Genomic DNA, 17,858 nt, shown 5'->3' on the forward strand with positions numbered 1-17,858 from the left:
AATCTGACTTTCTTCAAAGGGATCAAGATCAGTGAGCCACACTCAGTTTTATTTTACTAAGAACCGCGGGCCACAGGATCCAGATACCTTCTTTAATGGATTTTAATTCTATAAAAATAGTGCAGCTTTCTTTTCCACCTACCATTATCGCATCTATTGGGCTCACCAGTCACCACTCACCAGTCTGACCACATTGTACACTAAAATTTGGGTCCTTCATCTAAACTTCTGTGACTCAAGATATTATAAATAACAATTGCGGTTTAAAAAGTTGCCAACCTGATAGTTTATTCTAGGGCTAAGGTTAATACGGTAATTACAACATAATTAATTACATAATCTATCGCAACCAACATATATTAGAGATTTAGAGCATAGAGTATCACATCAAAGATGCACCACCTCACATTTACCCCTCACATATGCATGGGCGCATTGCCGTTTGGGGAAATGCGAGATGTCCCACCAATCGGCATAAAAACACCCGGGTACACAGGTGCACCTAAGAATTTTGTATATCCTTGGCTTGAAGTTTGAACAATCCACAATTGCAAAAATAAATGACCAATATAAAAGAAAAGGGTTCATATAACTGGGGAAAGGGGCCACACTATTTACTTATTTATAGTTTTTGTTGGGTAAACTATGCATTAATTTTTGAGCAGAACCTGCAAGACTGCAGGGGTCTATCCACAGTCAGTTTTAAAGAATGATGCACCAACTCTGCCTGTTGATCGAAATTGTTCATTGCCTAAATTACTGTCTGGTTATTTCTGGATGGGTTGGTAAAATAATAGCTACAAATACCAAGTAAACTTTATCCAAACTCCAAAACCTTTCCATTTTGTAACTTGTACATTATTAATTTCGAGACAAGAGGTGAACATATTTCGATGAGTAGTATATAAAGCCTCGAATTCTTACATCCAAGACGAAATTCATTGACAGCATAACTGAGTTGTAGTAATTCTTATGACAAGATCATCTAAAAGGAGGTCCGCAGAGTCCCAACTCTATCACGGGGAATCAGCCGCAATTCAGAACCATGCTTGAGGAAGACATTACCTATACAATTAATTGAGTTAATCATCAGAAACACTATTAGTAGTGCTTAATACATTCTTCTTAGCAGTATTCTAAGGATCCACCAATAATAAGGATCCACCAATAATGCCGAATGAGTTAAAAGCACGAAGCCAAAAACAGACTAATAACTACGGAGCATTAAAACAAATTTGCACATGCACTCAAACAAAATGAGAAGTAGATATGAGAAAGTAGCAGTAGAAATACTAGAAGCTATACAGAATTCAAAAGCTGTGAAATTAATGGCTCCAGCACAACCATGAAGACATTTCTCTCCCCAGTTTAGCCAGTTAGCCACACAACCACTACAATTTCTCAATTGATAGCTTAACATATTTATGATCCAAATGAATGCCAGGTTCATAATTGAATCAACATTAACCAGAGTGCTTATGTCCTAACATTTCAAATTTAACAGTAGTCCATGCTCCATGATGAAAACAAAGGAAATTTTGACTAAAGCAATTGTGTATTTCCCTTACAGCCAACTTTTGAAAGAAATTATAAATTGAAAACTGATAAGAATATAAGGCTACGCTATTGCACAGGAAAGGATGGATGGAAGGACAAGGAAACAAATTAGTGCATCAATGACAATTGAGGAGATATCAAAAAAACATCCACACAACTTACTCACATGCGAAATATGGGATATGACTAAACATTACTTATGTAATTCTGATATTGAAATTCATACTCCGTAATTCCGTATAAGCTACTGAGCTACACAGCAAGTGGAGTGGATATAATGCCTCATACATTAAATATTTCAACAGCCAAGCAAAAGAAGAAGCCTTAAAAAATTGTCATAGAGGATTTCTGAAGGAAAAACAACTGCTAACCAATATACAAATTTTGCTTACCTGCACTTTGCTGAGGATTAATACCAACACCATCTGTTTTTAAAAAGGAAAAAAAGAATGAAACTTAATTAGTGGAATGTAAAATTTCAAACCAAAGAGCAGTGTGATGCATAATATTTCAAGGCTGTAATAAGTTTGTAACTTAATAAAGAAAACTGCTATCTTGGAGCCTGATTGAACAAAAATCAAGAAGATATGTTCCCTTATTCATACAGATATATGTCAGCAATTGAACTTTCATAGTAAGCTGAGAACCTTACTAGTTACTGCCCACCTAAGTAGCATAAAGCAAGCTATATGTATCAATGTATATGCCACTAACAACGTTGTTTAGACAAATATTAAAAAATGCATTGGAACAAGTTGGTCTGTAATTGGTTTACTATGTGCAAGCAGATTCATAGTTTGGCTTGCATATGCTTGGGAGGCTGCAGACTAGGCAACGATTATTAAAATTGCACATTAGTGAAACTGATAGTTGTTGCATTTGTGGGCAGGATCGTGAATCTCACAAACATCTGTTCTTTGAATGTCCATACAGCAATTGGTGCATTAAGAGGATCAAACAATGACTTGGAATCAGGGCTATGAGTGACTAATGATATCTATTACATTTTGAGATGGATTAGTAGACGAGCAAGGAAATCTCAATTCTGGAGAAAAGTTGCAATAGCATTTTTGGCTGCAACTTCGTACACAATCTGGAATGTTTCAAAAGAAGCTATATGGAATCGTTAAATCCCTACTGTTAATGCAGTAGTTAAGCAGATACAGAGCATAGTGAAGCGTAGAATCTATTGTATCTTAGATTCTTAGGTAAAAAGGTGTTCCGAGTTGATAGAGCTTGGTTTGTATCCTTGGGATAAACCGTTAAAATGTTCGCTTGGTAGTTGTAAGGCTTAGGCCTACAGAGCCTACGGTTGCTGTTGGCCTGTTGGGAGATCCTTGAGAGTGGATGATTGATCTTGGCAATAATATTACTTAATTACCAAAAAGAAAATGATTGCACCATTATTACCCTAGGTTTCAATATACTCACATACTCAGTAAGGACTGCAAGTTCTGAATGCACAAACCATGAAGCTCCACAAGTTCAGACTATAGAAAATAAATATTGATATGCGGTGAGAAAAACAGAGATGAAACAACGAAGGAGAGACGTTGTCTGTCCAACTAACTCAAGTAATTGTACCAAGCATCAGATAAAATACAACTTCGTGCACCAACTATCACTCTTTTCTACTAAGGAAAGTATCAGAGCAACTTTCATTTTGCGTTGACCTTTTAATTTTGAATCCCTTAGAAGCGCTTGTTTAGATATTTTTAAACTTGAACTCTTGAAGTACACCACATTTGCTGAAGGAGAGCTATGTTCTCATTGGATAGGTACAAAGGACATTGAAAGTTCCATCCTTGGGAACTGAATTTGAGACGAATGATCAACAGGAAAGGTTTTAGATGTTTTGGCAACGCTATGTAATCCATTATCCCAGATTTCTCAGCTAAGTAAAAGGGAACTGTAGGATATTCATAGTCTAATACCGTTTGTATTTACAATTTAGGGCCCTTATCACCTAATATTCTCTCGTTTGATTGATAATGCAAAGAAGAATATTCCGAAGCCACTAGGAGCTTGTGTAAGAGAGAACATGTCACATAACGGGTACAGAATTGAATAGCCTGGAGTAATTGGATACACAACTCTCTCGTTGCAAGGCTGTTTGCCTGTTTAGTTGTAGGAAACAGCACTACATAATTCTTATGCAATGAAATGAGGTAATTTTTGGCGCAGAACTTAATTCATGTACGTCCCTCAACACATTGAATACTAAATTTACAAGTTCCGTTGCTTCCTTGCAGCATGTCTATACAACTTATTATGCTTAAATTTCAACTGAATTTCCACAATCAGGTGGAATTGAATTGTTGAGTTAAAAAGGCAGTGGTTTGAATTCTAATTGGATCACAGCATACCCTAAACTCCAGATGATTTGATATTGAATCAGTAGGGTTTTGAAATTAAGCACCGAAATCATGTAATTCAGCTCCGAAAGAAACCTAAAACTAAAACTAAAACTAAAACTGAAAATCAAAAATCTTTCATCATAATTGAAGTATGTACAATAAACGGATGCCACTTTTGATTGAATTTACACATTTTATGAAATAAATAAAAAGAAAATACCATTTGTGATGATAGCGCTTGTCTGGGGAGGGACTTTGAATTCCTCGGCGGCAAATTTGAGGACGGCGGTGAAAGGCGCAGCTTCCGGCACGCTAAACCTGTTTACATTGAAATTACAATTTCAATCGAATTGTATGTCGAATCTCCCGAAATCAGATATGAGAAATCAGATAAACTTACACTTTGAAAGGAAGCTTTGGATCAGAAGTCAATGTGATCTTAAACGATACCTTCCCTCCTCCTCCTGCTGGTGCTGCTGCTCCACTCGCCATAGTTTTCACTCCGATTTGATTTTTCCTCTTTCTATTTGCTTCTTCCCTTTCTACCTTTCTATTTGGTTTCTGGGTTGTGAAGCGGGTTCACAAATTCACAATTCTTACCCGATCAAATGATTCTCTGCGTTTGAATTAAGCTCAAAACTCAAGTGTTTACGTTTTTTATTTTTGACTTTTCTTTGTTGGATAGGCCCGTCTCATTTTAGGCCCAAGTTTAACTTCTATGAAGGTCCATTTAGAGAAAGGTCTTCATGGTTGTGCTGGAGCCATTAATTTTACAGATGAGCGTTGTTGTAGAGGACTCTATGAAGGTCCATCTAAAGTCCTCAATTCAATAAAAAGCAAAGTGACTATATGGGCTCATTTGCTAGCCTCTAGTGCTAGAAAATCAGCCTAGCGTTGTTGTATTATATTGCCTTTACCCAAAAAAAAAAAAAAAAAAAAAAAAAAAACTCATTTGATTTTTACATGTTCGAATAACTCTACATAAGCATCTCCTAATTACACCTTACCTAACATTAACATACACACACCCGATTCAACAACACTACACAAAACCGGTTCTCTCACCAAAAATATCACCGAATGAACTTCTTTGGGTAAAAGAATTTGTAGTCTATTCTACTACGTATGTGCACAATGTATTCGGTACAAATGTTCATATAACAAAATAAAAAGATGAACTCCTATATATGTACAATTCTTGGTTGACATTCTATTCTCAATAAGTACGTACACAATATATGATATATACTTGGTAGTAAATTAATCTTGAATGTACACACCCCCACCTCTTGAATTCTTTCAAATGAAAAATGTATGCTAGTCCAAAAGGAGGGAAGTTTACAAATTACAAGCTAGTCAATACATACTCCGGAGAGTAATTAGGAATAGTAGAGCAAGTGTGAAAGACCACCATCCGTTGAGCAATGATTTAGTTCCCATGGACCCACTGCATATTAGTTTATGATTATGGTACGTGCATGCAGCCTTGGACCTACAAAAATGCCATTTGATCGATTAATAATAAAATTCAATCAAATTAAAGACGTACGTTAATATATAAAACTATAATAATGATCGTATTTGTACCTGGAAGAACAGAAGGTGATGACATAATCAGTGCCAGTACAAGTAAAAATACTAGTAGGATCATCATAAGCATAACTATAAGAAGTTGGGCAAGCTTGCTTGAATAACTTGGAATAATAAGTTGGATGGCAAACAGATGGACCTCCATAGAGTCCTCTACAACAATACTCATCGGTATCAAACACGTCACATGCACTCCTGCATGCGACCGTCTTCCCGTGGGACTTAACAGAAAGCTCCTTTGGACAATTCTTCCTAAGGTCTTGATCACACCCAGCTATCGAACAGTTTCCTACCCCGTGCAGGGGCTTCACTGCCATGGGGATGTTAAACCCGTCTACAAGGCTGACGTCATAGAAGTCTAGTTTTCCAAGGGTGAACTCTGCTAAGGTTGCGGGTGGTTTACCTGCTGCACCACATTTTAAGGATGTGCCGCATGAACCGGTGAGGCAGGTGCCACTGCCGTTTTCATCGAAGTTGCACCCACTGCGACCCCAAATACGGCCTGACCATGCTGCTGGAGCGGTGATGACTTTTGATTGGCCTGGTTTTAAGACGAAGCCTCCTCCTTCAAAGCTTTCTCCTGGGATTATGGCTGGCCATATTGTTTCTGTGCAATCGTTTATGATTGTGAACACTCTTGCAGCTTCTGTTATTCTCCAGCTTCCTGTGTTACATTAATTTCATGCATGCATTAAGTATGATTTTAGTAATGTAAACAATAAAGTAACAAGAAAAAGTAACATGCACACGCACCTTGAGAAAGAAGGGAGAAAATAAAGACAGAATAAACGAGTGAAATTGAATTGGTCTCCATGGATTTCCTTTTTCGTTTGGAATTATACAAGGAAGAGATTCAAGGCAGTGGTTGATATAAAGCAATGGGCGTAGACGCCGTAGAGTCATAGGGGGGAGAATACGTGAGACCAAGGGTAGAGACATCACAATAGTTTAAACTAAACTCGTACGGAGTACTAATTCAATTTTATTAAAATACTCTGTACTATGGATGGATGAATACGTGTAAGGCTTTATGCGTTCCCTTTGCAACAACATTTGGGTGATTCTTTATCCAAGACCTAGAATGTAAGTTCTCTTTTGTTCCATTCTTCCTTTAACAGACTTCTGTCAAAAAATGCCAGGGATCTTTCTACAGAAATTAAGATCCCTAGTTATATTGCTAGAGATGGTCACATAAAAACGTACTTCTTCGATATTCCAATTTCAGCTCTAACCTTCGACAATCAATTCTCTCATCATCAAATCAATATTTTTGATGTCCAATGAAATTAATAACGTTACCTAAAGTTGTGATACATTTTGGTATGCAAAATAAGCATAGTGACACATTTCCCTCATATAAAACCAAGTTTTGAAACACTAATTTAATTAAATGTGTACCATTACGTGATGTACACTAAATTAAACATGTAAGATGGTGATTCGGCGAGATTATTATCCAATTATGTAATGGAAGAAATATTAGAAATGAGATAGGAATAGAAATATTATTATTCGTCGTACTCATACATCTCAATAAATTCTAACGAGATCACGTAAAGATAAATGTATTTTCTTATGCTATATCGGAGTGAACATATATATTGTCTAAGCACATTTGATTGAGACATTTCAAGCTAACAAGAACCTTATACTGATCTTCATCTCATAGCGGTTAACTCAATTTTTTTTGGAGAGGATCAAACATTCTCCCCTTCAATTCACTACAATCTACATTAAAGACGCAAAATGAGATCACTACAAGAAAATGATCTATTTATGACGGGAAATCCCGTCGTTGACCCGTCATAAAAGACCTATTATGACGAGATTACCCGTCACAAGCCCGTCATGAAAGGGGCCTTCGTAATTGACTATCCCGTCATGTCCCCGTCGCAAAAAGCTTATTGTGACGGGGAAAATTCCTGTCACAAAAAACCTATTAATACAGGAGAAAATCCCGTCGTAAAAGGCAAAACACGAAGGGCTAACCTCCCGTCGTAAAAGCCAACTAGCAGCTATGACAGACTAACCCCGTCGCAAAAGACAATGATATTGATTCTTATATGAATCTGCTTGTTTAGCATTCACCTGCTACATATCCCAAAGCAATATAAATGATGTCTACATTATAGTAGTAACACCATCCTCATTGCATTACAAATCAATGAAAACAACACAACCCCAGTTCAATACAAAAAATCCAAATCAACAGCAGTGGTCCATGATTAAAACCACCACAACCAATTGTCTGATGCCTAATTATATAAAAATTCCAGTTTATTTGATGACTAATTATATAAAAATTCAATCTGACTTGTTTATAACAGAGAAGAGTCAGCAAGCCAGTAGAAATGAGGCACTTTAATTAGCAGAGCAAGTCAGCAAGGAAGCATATCAGCAACACCAACTTAACTTGAGAGCAGTCAGCATGGTTCATATTTTATTCATACACTGATATTTGATGTTTACATATACATATACATCTACATACTTCGTATATGAAGTGATGCCTCTTTATCTCTCTAATGTACATCACAAAAAAAAAGGCTAGTTGTTTGGGCTCCCAATTGATTCTCAATTGGGCCACTAAGTCCAAAGCCCAATGGCTCTAAACAAACAGCATCAAACCCACCAATGGCTAGTCAGCCATCCATCAAGGCCCAAGGCCCAAAAGCAATAAATGACCTATGGGCATTTATTATGCAAACACTATAAATAGGCCGCCAAGGCTCACACCTCAAGGTACGTCCAATTTACCGCCTTAAGACTACTCTTCTAGAGAACTTCTCTCTAGAATCCGAGCATCATTCTTACTTAGGCATCGGAGGGGCTTTCCTCGGAAACACCCCCGAGGCTAGTAACTTTGCTCTTGTGCAGGTGAATTCGGACTCCACTCATTCAAACAAGCAAGATCTTCAACACATACAAAAGGGCCTTCATTCGAAGCCCATTGTTTCCATCTTTACAACACCGGAACAATTTGGCGCCGTCTGTGGGGAAGAACACTTCAAAGCCTTTGAAAGACATCAATCACCTCTTTCCGCGAAAATGGTGAATGATGTTGTTAACAACAATGACGACGATATGATGGTGCGGTCAGATTCAGAATCTGACCAAGAGGGGCACCCTCAATCGATGGCGAGGTCACAGCCAAGCAGAGCTACGACCGCCACAAATGCAGGACTTCCGATTCCAACTAGGGAAGAGCTCACTGCGGCCATGACCATCATGCAAAACTTCCTCTTCAATGAGAAGCAGCAAGGACTGGCAAATGACCGCAGAGAAGAGAGGAGGACCAGGCGAAGGCCGAACGAGCCACCCAGTGCGGAAGTGTCCAGACCCGAACGAGAACTCCTTCCCTTGACAGGTACACACTTGACGTCGAGGTGGATGGAAAGCACGTGGGACACCCAAAAAAGGGCACAACAGCAACCAGATTGGTTTGCGAGACCATCGCCTACTCCAACAGCTCTCCAAAGCGAATCAACTACTCGTAACACTCGGATCCGAAGCTTCGATCCATACGAGACTCGGGGTAGGTGAGTCGAGCAGATCTGGCGAACGACCCGAGGTCAGTAGCCGAGAAAGAAGAAGAGACAGGAGGCATGATCGAACCCCTAGCCCCCATCGTACGCCCGAACGTTCTAATCACAGAACCTCGGCAAACGAAGGCATCAGGGCTAGACTCGGGAAAAGAATCATGACTCCTACGTCATCCCCTTTCTCGGACGAGCTGATCATGGAAGAAATACCGAAGGTAAGACTGCCAGCTCACCTAACCTACAGCGGAATCACAGATCCGAGGGATCATGTCATCTCCTACGAGCAGCAAATGTTCTTGAGTCCCTACTCCGAAGCATGCTGGTGTAAATACTTCCCAACCACGCTAACCGGAGTGGCGGGAGAGTGGTTTAGATCGCTGCCGAAGGGATCGATCAAGAGCTGGAAAAAGCTGAAAAAGAGATTCTGCACACAGTTCGTGAGCAACAATCGCCCCGAGCGAACCACAGCAGAACTGACCTCAATCCAACAAGAAAGAGACGAAAGTCTGAGAGAATTCATGGCCAGATTCATGAAGGAATCAACAAACATACCAAACTTGCAGCCAGACGTGGCCATCTTCGCCTTGAAGCACGCGCTCCAGGAAGGGAAGTTCCGTGACGAACTCTCAATGAAGAACCCCTCCAGAATAGCTGACGTGCTCCAAATGGCTGATGCGTTCATCAGAACCGAAGAGTTCAACAAGGCCGCTGCAAGATTGAAAGGATCGTCGGATCCGAGAGACACAAAGAATACCCAGAGCAAGCCCGAGGGCAGCTCAAGGAAGGGGAAAGAGAAAGTAGGAGCTAGAGAGATGAGCCCGAAGAAAGACGGGAGAAGGGGTGAACTTCAACCCAAGTACACCAACTACACTCCACTAGCTCTGCCCCGAAAGGAGATATTCAGCCTCAATAGAAATGACGAAAAGTGGAAACTACCTGGGAAGCTCAAGTCCAACCCAGCTCGGAGAAACAAGAACAAATGGTGTGAGTTCCATGATGACTTCGGTCACCATACCGAAGAATGCAACTCGCTGAAAGACAACATTGAGGACCTCGTTCGCCGAGGCTACCTGAAACAATACTTGTTAGACCGAAGGGAGGAAAAAGAAAAGGCCGCAAGCGGCAAACAACACGAGCAACCCCAGAAAAGGGTCTACGAAGCAACAGGGCACAAGAAAAATGACATCCTAGTGGTGTTCGGGGGACAGAAGTCTGGCCAGGCCAGCAAAAAACACCTAAGAGCCCTCTCCCATCGGGTCAACTTCAGCGCGGTGGGAGACAACCAGCCACACCCCCCGAACATGACCTTCACTGCTGATGATTGCTTCGGAGTCCAGTACAAACATGACGACCCTCTGGTCATCTCCATGGACCTCAATAACCACAACGTACATCGAGTGTTAGTCGACGGAGGAAGTGCCGTCAATATCATCTTCAGAAACTGCTTCGAGCAGCTGATCCTCGAAGAGCCAGAGGAAGCACTGACGAAAGTCAGTTATCCTCTGATCGGATTCAACGGATCCGCAGCTATCCCTCGAGGAAAGATCACCCTGCCAGTCACAGTGGGCGAAGGCCAGGCAGCAAAAACCCTTCGGGACGAATTTTTGGTGATGGACTGCGACTCCGTATACAACGTAATCATGGGGAGAACCATGATTCACAAGATGCAAGCAGTCCCCTCCACATACCACCAGCTGATGATATACGTCTCGGATGCAGGATTCGCCGAACGAATCAGAGGTGATCAAGAAGTGGCGAGAAGAACCTGCCACACTGCTGTCCGAAAGCCCAAACTAGAGGACGGCCCCGAGGAAGAAAAAGGAGCTAAGGGAGAGGAAAGCGAGGCAAAAAGGAGAAGAGCAAGCACGAGCAGCTTGTCTCCCGCAGAAGTTGATGCCCGCCCCGAAACCCTATCTCCCGAACCAGATCAAGAAATGGAGGATATCTTCCTCGAAGAGGATTCAGACAGGAGCGTCCGAATAGGCAAGGGCCTAAGCTCGGGGCTCCGAATCGATTTGATCCGATTACTCAGGGATCATAAAGACATCTTTGCATGGTCAGCAGCAGATATGCCAGGGATAAATCCGAAGCTAATTTGTCACAAGCTGGACGTCAACGCTGAAGCTCGGCCAGTCAAGCAAAAAAAGAGGAACTACTCCTCGGAGAAAAACAAAGCCATCGCCGAGGAGGTGAAAAAGTTGCAGGAGGCCGGATTCATTGAACCATGCATGTATCCGAAATGGCTGGCCAACGTGGTGATGGTCAAAAAAGCGAACGGCTCCTGGCGAATGTGCGTAGATTTCACAGACCTGAACCGAGCCTGCCCCAAAGACTGCTATCCCCTGCCAAGGATAGATCAATTGGTTGACTCCACCAGCGGCCATGCACTGCTCAGCTTCATGGATGCCTTTTCAGGCTACCACCAAGTATTCATGCACCCCGATGACAGAGCAAAGACAGCGTTCATCACAAGCGCAGGAGTGTTCAACTACAAAATGATGCCTTTCGGCTTGAAAAATGCCGGAGCCACCTACCAGAGGCTAGTTGATCACGTCTTCGCCGACCAGAAAGGGAGGAATGTGGAGGTCTATGTGGATGACTCCATCGTAAAAAGCATCAAGGAGGAAGACCACGTCAAAGACCTGGCAGAGACCTTCGGAAATCTGAGGAAATACAGCATGAAGCTGAACCCAAAAAAATGCGTCTTCGGGGTGAAGTCAGGTAAATTCCTCGGATTCATGGTGAGCGAAAGAGGAATTGATGCGAACCCGGACAAAGTCCAAGCGGCATTGGATTTACCCGAGCCGAAGACCAAGAGAGATGTGCAGAGGCTAACCGGCAGGTTAGCCGCACTAACAAGGTTCATATCAAAGGCCTCGGATAAGGGAGCCCCCTTCTTCAAAGCACTGAAACCAAAGAACCTCCCCGGAGGAGAAGCAGAACCAGTCAAGAAAAAAGGGGTCCCGAGGAAAGCGGATCCCGAACTGATATGGGAACAGGAGCAAAAAGAAGCTTTTCAGCAACTCAGAGCCCACCTAGCTCAACTGCCGACACTGGCCAGACCAAAGGAGGGGGAAACCCTGTACCTATATGTCGCAGTTAGCCCTGGAACCGTCAGCGCAGTGCTTCTTCGGGAAGAAGAAAAGAAGCAACAGCCAATCTACTTCACCAGCCGAACACTCACAGGGGCCGAAACCCGGTACCCACTCATCGAGAAAGTCGCATATGCAGTAGTGGTAGCTGCACGAAAACTGAGGCCATACTTCGACTCCCACCAGATCACAGTGCTAACTGACCAACCGCTCGAAAAAGTACTCGACAAAATAGAGAGGTCAGGAAGATTGGCTGCCTGGGCCTTCGAACTATCAGAGTTCGGCATCAAATATCAGCCGAGGACAGCAATCAAAGCACAAGCATTGGCAGACTTCTTGGCCGAGTGCTCATACCAGGAAATGTTGGATGATACGAAAAGCACTTGGGAGGTCTTCACTGACGGATCTTCCACAATAAACGGCTCAGGGGCAGGAGTTGTACTGATCCCCCCGACGGGGAAAAGCATAGAGTATGCATTGAAGTTCGGCTTCAAAGCAACCAACAACGAGGCCGAATACGAGGCCGCAATCGCAGGGATAGAGCTTTGTTTATCCCTGGAGGCCGAACATGTTCGCCTCAAAACTGATTCCCAGCTTGTAGCCAACCAGATCCGAGGGGAGTATGAGGCCAAATGGCCCAGCATGACAGCCTATTTAGCAAAAATTAAATCCTTAACGTCAAAGTTAAGATCCTTTGAAGTCATCCTCATTCCCCGAGGACAGAACACGCAAGCAGACGCACTGTCAAAACTCGCAAGCTCAACACTCATCGACCTAAACAGGTCGGTCCACGTGGAAGTTCACCAAGAGAGAAGCATCGACTTGCTACCCACCACAGTATGCAGCTTACGTACCGAACCTAGCTGGATGGACGCAGTAGTTGCATACAAAAAAAGGGGAGAACTTCCCGAAGATAAGCTGCAAGCGAGAAAACTGAAAAGATTCAACAGATGGTTCATCATCAGCGCCGAAGGAGAGCTCATGAGGAAATCATTCTCTGCTCCGCTGCTAAAATGTGTGGGTCCAACAGACGCTGACTACATCCTAAGGGAAATCCACCTCGGGATATGCGGAAACCACATTGGAGGTAGGACATTAGCACATAAAGCCCTTCGGGCTGGGTACTGGTGGCCCACTATGGTTTCCGAGGCAAAGCAGATGGCAAGGAAATGCGAGAAATGCCAAAAGTTCGCACCAGCCATCCATCAACCAGCTCAAACCCTACAATCAACACTGTATCCCTTACCATTCGCACAGTGGGGGTTAGACATCATTGGTCCCTTCCCCTCAGCGACGAACCAGAAGAAGTGGTTGATTGTAGGAGTCGACTATTTTAGCAAATGGATCGAAGCCGAAGCTGTCTCCTCCATCACCGAACCTCAGGTCCGCAAGTTCATATGGCAGAACATCATCACAAGGTTCGGCATACCAAGACTGATGGTCTTCGACCACGGGAAACAGTTCGACAACACCCCGTTGCAAAAGTGGTGCAAACAGTTCGGCATACACCTAGCGTACTCGGCAGTCTGTCACCCACAAAGCAACGGGCAAGCCGAAGCTGCTAACAAACTCATCCTCAACGCACTCAAGAAAAGAGTCGAGGATGACAAAAACAAATGGTTAGAAGAGCTACCCGGAACGCTATGGTCCCTTCGGACCACTGAAAAAGAAGCTACCGGACAAACACCGTTCCACCTTGTATACGGATCCGAAGCTGTAATTCCTGTGGAAATCGGAACAGAAAGCCTGAGGATCCAGGCATACAACAGGTATGATGGGCTCCAAGGAGAAAGCAACAATCAACTTCTATCCGAAGCTCTCGATCTACTGGACGAAGCTCGGAACGATGCAAGGACACTCAACGCAGCCTATTTGCAGAGGGTCAACAAGCATTACAACCGAAGAGTCAACGCCAGACCCCTAAAAGTCGGTGATCTAGTACTCAGAAACGCCGCCTCGGTTCAGAAAGGACGGATCCATGGCAAACTCTCAGCCACTTGGGAAGGACCATACATCATCCATTCCGAAAAAAGGCCAGGCACGTATATGCTGAAACAGTTAGATGGAACAATTCTGAAGAACCATTGGAATACCGATGTTCTCAAGAAATATTTTGTATGATCTCTGTCTGTAAACCAAGTAAGTTGTTTAATGAGAAGAGGAAAGCCATTGGCACCATGTGTTTCATTAAACTTATCTCTATAATTATTGTCCCTTTATATATATATGCAGCCTCGGATCTGATCAATCCGAGACTAAAAACAGGTTGACTTTGCCCATTCCTTGATAAAATGCAAGAAATGACCAAATCATACACTTCAGGGAATCGTCCAGAATCCTCGGATTCGCGGTACCCTAATAAAATTTGTTCGCAACAAACAGTCGCTCGAATCAAGTTATAAAACTCCGGCTCAGATCCACGGATCGCCGAAGGCATAACTAAAGAGGCAGACTAGCGATCTCTTGCCCAGGTTTCCGAACCACAAGAGATCGGAAGAACAATCTAAAGAGTCTCTTAGCAGATCTACGGATTTGAAGAACTCGCAAAACTAAAGAGTCTCTTAGCAGATCTACGGATTTGAAGAACTCGCAAAACTAAAGAGTCTCTTAGCAGATCTACGGATTTGAAGAACTCACAAAGTCAAAGAGTCTCTTAGCAGATCTACGGATTTGAAGAACTCGCAAAAGTTAAAAAGTCTCTTAACCGATCTACGGATTTAAAGAGCTCGCAAGATCAAAAGGTTTTTAGCAAGTCTACAGAAAGAGGAGCTCGAGAAATCTACGGATTTAAAGACCTAAAATTGCGAAAGAACAAGTTGAAAAGAAGCAGCCAAGTAACAAACATTCATTTTTTATTCAATATTTGGGGGAAGTACAAATACATTGAAAACCTCAAAAATTGAAAACAAAATGAAACAGTTAAAATCGGCAGCCATCAACAGACAATACCGGCCTACCGAAGTACTAAGAAAGCAAAAAGAAATGAGTACAACGCAGCGCCGAGGCAAAAGGGGGAAAGGCAAGCACATGTTCGGAAGTCCTCAACTGGAACCGACCGACTCTGAAGAAGACGACTGCCCGAATCCCTAACTCTTGGGAGTCTCAGGAGCATCCCCCAGGGGAGCATCCTTCGAAGAACCCCCAGCAGTAGTATCACCTTCGGAAGTCGCCTTCTGGGCCCGAGCCTCTGCTAGAGCAGCTTGGCGTTCAGCTTCAGCTTCGTCCCGATCGGCCTGGCACTCCACCAAGTGATCCTGGGCCCTCATCCAGAGCGGAACCTTCTCATTCCAAGGGAAATGAGGCATATGCTTCGCGAACATCCGCCGAGCGCCCAGGATGCCATTCCAGTATTGCTCCCTACACTGATCAGCAGTGTAGAGGTCAACTCTCTCTTGCTCCAGTTTCCGAATGGCAGCATCCTTCTCTCGGATCTTCAGCTGGAGAACGGGCACCTTGTCAGCTTGGTTCTGAACAATCTCCCGATTCTTGACAAACTGCTGAAGCCTCGCCTCCGCTTCCTGGCTCTGCTTAATGGCCGCCTCAAATTTAGACGTCATCTCCTTGAGAAGACTGTCTTTTTCTTCAAGTTCGCTCGCAAACTTGGCAGCCATTTCTTTCCTCTCCTTGTCGAAGGAAGCTATCTTTTCAGCATCCTCCTCGACTCGGAAAGTAAGCCTCCCAACTTCGGCCCCGATCTGCTCAGCCGATTCCCTAGCCTCACGACTGTACTGAAGGTACAGTAGCTTGAGGTCCACCATCTCGGCCATGAGCTGCCCAGCCTTCTGGTCCAAGACAGGGATATCACGAGCATAAGCCTCCTGATACCTCCTCAACTGCCTCTCCTCAACCGAGCTACACTCGGAAGCGAACGAGGACCAGAAAACAGCCTGGGAAAGAAGAAAAGACAAGAAAAGATGAGGAAAGAAGAAAACAACAAACCAAAAACGGAACTCAAAACAAAATTTCCAACACTTACCTCATTCAGATAATACTGAGCCATCATAGCTGGGTTCCTCTCCTCAGCTCCAGGAACCCTCCACTGCGGGTTGGCCCGAAGAAGATTCTCCCGTGCAGCTTCGGGACCCACCAAAGATCCCACGTGAGCCATGGGGTTCTCCCCCAAAACCGGAGCCCTAGCATAGCGAGCCATCGCCTCCCTTACCTCCTCGGGGATCCGTTTCAGCGGAACATCCGAGCAAGGGTCAGCGTGGATCAGTCTATCCAGGGCCGAGGTCGAAGTAGAGCCCAAGGTCGAGTGGCGCCTCTTCCTCGTCAGACCCTGCTCGGGTTGCTCCTTCTCAGCAGAAGGGACCTCCTTCTCAGCTTCGGGAACCTCCATGTGAGCCTCGGTGAGATCCACCATCTCCTTATCTGGACTTCTCTCCCTTGCGAGAGAAACGTCAGCAGATTCTTCCTTCCGCTCGGCCACAGTAGGGACATCCGAGCCAGGAGCAAGGTCGGCTTCAATTGCCTCCATCACCTTGGTTATATCCTGGATCTCGATCCCCAAAGCAGCAGACGGCTTCAGCGGAGAGGGGATGGTATCTTCCTCGGCCAACGGTTGGTCCACGGGCGGCGGTTCCGCAACCACCACACTCTTCAACTTCTGCCCTGGCAAGGGCATGAAGTGAAGGAGATTTTTGGGAGGAGGCATGACTTCCGAAACTTCTTCCTACAGGGCAAACGCTCAAAGGTCAGTTTCAGAAAAAGAGAGAACGGATCACAAAGGCTCCAAGTCAGAACAAATACCTTCTCCGAAGACTGAGAAGCTTTCGCTTTCTTCGGATGCGCAGAAGGCCTCAAAAGAGTGCTGCCCTTCCTTTTGCGCTGATCCTAAACAGAGGAGACCAAGGGTCAATAAATGTAAAAAAAGACAAAGGAAGGAATAAAGAAAAAACGCGAAGTACCCGGTTCCTAGATAAAGAGATATCTATCCGAGCCGGAGATGAAACCGAAGGAACGGCACGCGGCACAGCGTCAGTCCCAGGACCCTAAAAAGATGGTCCAGGACCAAGACGTTAGCCGACGGCCAACCAGAAAGAAAGACAAACAAAAGATTTCGAGATATAGAAACACTCACCGGATCCGAGGTTGTCCTCAAATCAGGGAGCACGACTTTCACCGGAACAGCTTCGGGAGAAGAGGCAGAATCCCACGGATCAGCTCGAACTTCAGATATCCGAGCGACACCCGACGGAGACAGCACGTAATCCTTCAAACGAGGATTACGAGGATTTTCCTTCCCGAACTTGTAATCAGGGGCCGAGTCGTGAATGGTCTTCAGATCCAAAGAAATGCCCAAGACCACAGGATCAACGCAGCTAAAGCCGTACTCTGCAGAAACAAAGCACAAAGCAAAGTCAATAAAACGAGACAAAAAGGAGGAGGACAAACTTACTAAAGCACGGTCCCAGCCGAAAGACACCTACCCCTGTCAAAAATCCTACTGAGACCGGCAACAGCAAGAATGTCCTCCCGCAAGATATAGTTGAGGTTCGGGAGCCAGTTGGACGGCAGTTTGTAGTTGTCCTCCCGAGCCAAAAACCACTGGAGGAGATCCACGTAGTGGTGATGGTTCCGATCCGGAGCAGCCACGCTTCGCATATCAGGATCAGGAGTCACAAACCACTTCGGAGGGCGGTAAAAATGTGGATGCTTCGGATCTGTCGGCACACGAACAAACAACCACTCCGTCTTCCAATTATGATCAGAGCTGAGGT

At 44.0% G+C, this 17,858-nt stretch overlaps 3 protein-coding genes across 3 annotated transcripts; all 3 read right to left on the minus strand.

The window, feature by feature from the left end:
- Positions 1–816: 816 nt before the first annotated feature.
- Positions 817–4,527, minus strand: LOC110795048 (ubiquitin-fold modifier 1). Its single transcript, XM_022000024.2, has 4 exons — positions 4,315–4,527; positions 4,135–4,232; positions 1,950–1,982; positions 817–1,065 (listed from the first exon to the last, which is right to left on the minus strand). Exons 1-4 carry the CDS (start codon positions 4,404–4,406, stop codon positions 986–988), a joined length of 303 nt encoding a protein of 100 aa, XP_021855716.1. The 5' UTR covers positions 4,407–4,527; the 3' UTR covers positions 817–985.
- A 526-nt stretch (positions 4,528–5,053) lies between these two features.
- LOC110795047 (pathogenesis-related thaumatin-like protein 3.5) lies at positions 5,054–6,410 on the minus strand. Its single transcript, XM_022000023.2, has 3 exons — positions 6,258–6,410; positions 5,502–6,168; positions 5,054–5,406 (listed from the first exon to the last, which is right to left on the minus strand). The coding sequence occupies exons 1-3, from the start codon at positions 6,316–6,318 to the stop codon at positions 5,271–5,273; spliced, it is 864 nt and encodes a 287-aa protein (XP_021855715.1). The 5' UTR covers positions 6,319–6,410; the 3' UTR covers positions 5,054–5,270.
- Positions 6,411–14,973: 8,563 nt separating this feature from the next.
- LOC130468131 (uncharacterized) lies at positions 14,974–16,582 on the minus strand. The gene is made up of 2 exons (XM_056837939.1): positions 16,115–16,582; positions 14,974–16,025 (listed from the first exon to the last, which is right to left on the minus strand). Exons 1-2 carry the CDS (start codon positions 16,499–16,501, stop codon positions 15,225–15,227), a joined length of 1,188 nt encoding a protein of 395 aa, XP_056693917.1. The 5' UTR covers positions 16,502–16,582; the 3' UTR covers positions 14,974–15,224.
- Between the last annotated feature and the right edge of the window lie 1,276 nt (positions 16,583–17,858).

Source organism: Spinacia oleracea, chromosome 2, assembly GCF_020520425.1.
Source record: "Spinacia oleracea cultivar Varoflay chromosome 2, BTI_SOV_V1, whole genome shotgun sequence".
Taxonomy (NCBI): Eukaryota; Viridiplantae; Streptophyta; class Magnoliopsida; order Caryophyllales; family Amaranthaceae; genus Spinacia; species Spinacia oleracea.

Bases quoted from the DNA above. Each gene is read 5' to 3' on its own strand.
- LOC110795048 (XM_022000024.2), bottom strand. From the start codon at position 4,406: ATGGCGAGTGGAGCAGCAGCACCAGCAGGAGGAGGAGGGAAGGTATCG. The intron at 1,983-4,134 runs GTATTTTCTTTT...TTTTAAAAACAG, and splicing joins AAGCGCTATCATCACAAATG to ATGGTGTTGGTATTAATCCT. The intron at 1,066-1,949 runs GTAAGCAAAATT...TTAATTGTATAG, and splicing joins TAATCCTCAGCAAAGTGCAG to GTAATGTCTTCCTCAAGCAT.
- LOC130468131 (XM_056837939.1), bottom strand. From the start codon at position 16,501: ATGGTGGATCTCACCGAGGCTCACATGGAGGTTCCCGAAGCTGAGAAG. The intron at 16,026-16,114 runs GTAAGTGTTGGA...CTTCTTTCCCAG, and splicing joins CTCAGTATTATCTGAATGAG to GCTGTTTTCTGGTCCTCGTT.
- LOC110795047 (XM_022000023.2), bottom strand. From the start codon at position 6,318: ATGGAGACCAATTCAATTTCACTCGTTTATTCTGTCTTTATTTTCTCC. The intron at 6,169-6,257 runs GTGCGTGTGCAT...AATGTAACACAG, and splicing joins TTTCTCCCTTCTTTCTCAAG to GAAGCTGGAGAATAACAGAA. The intron at 5,407-5,501 runs GTACAAATACGA...GCATTTTTGTAG, and splicing joins ATCACCTTCTGTTCTTCCAG to GTCCAAGGCTGCATGCACGT.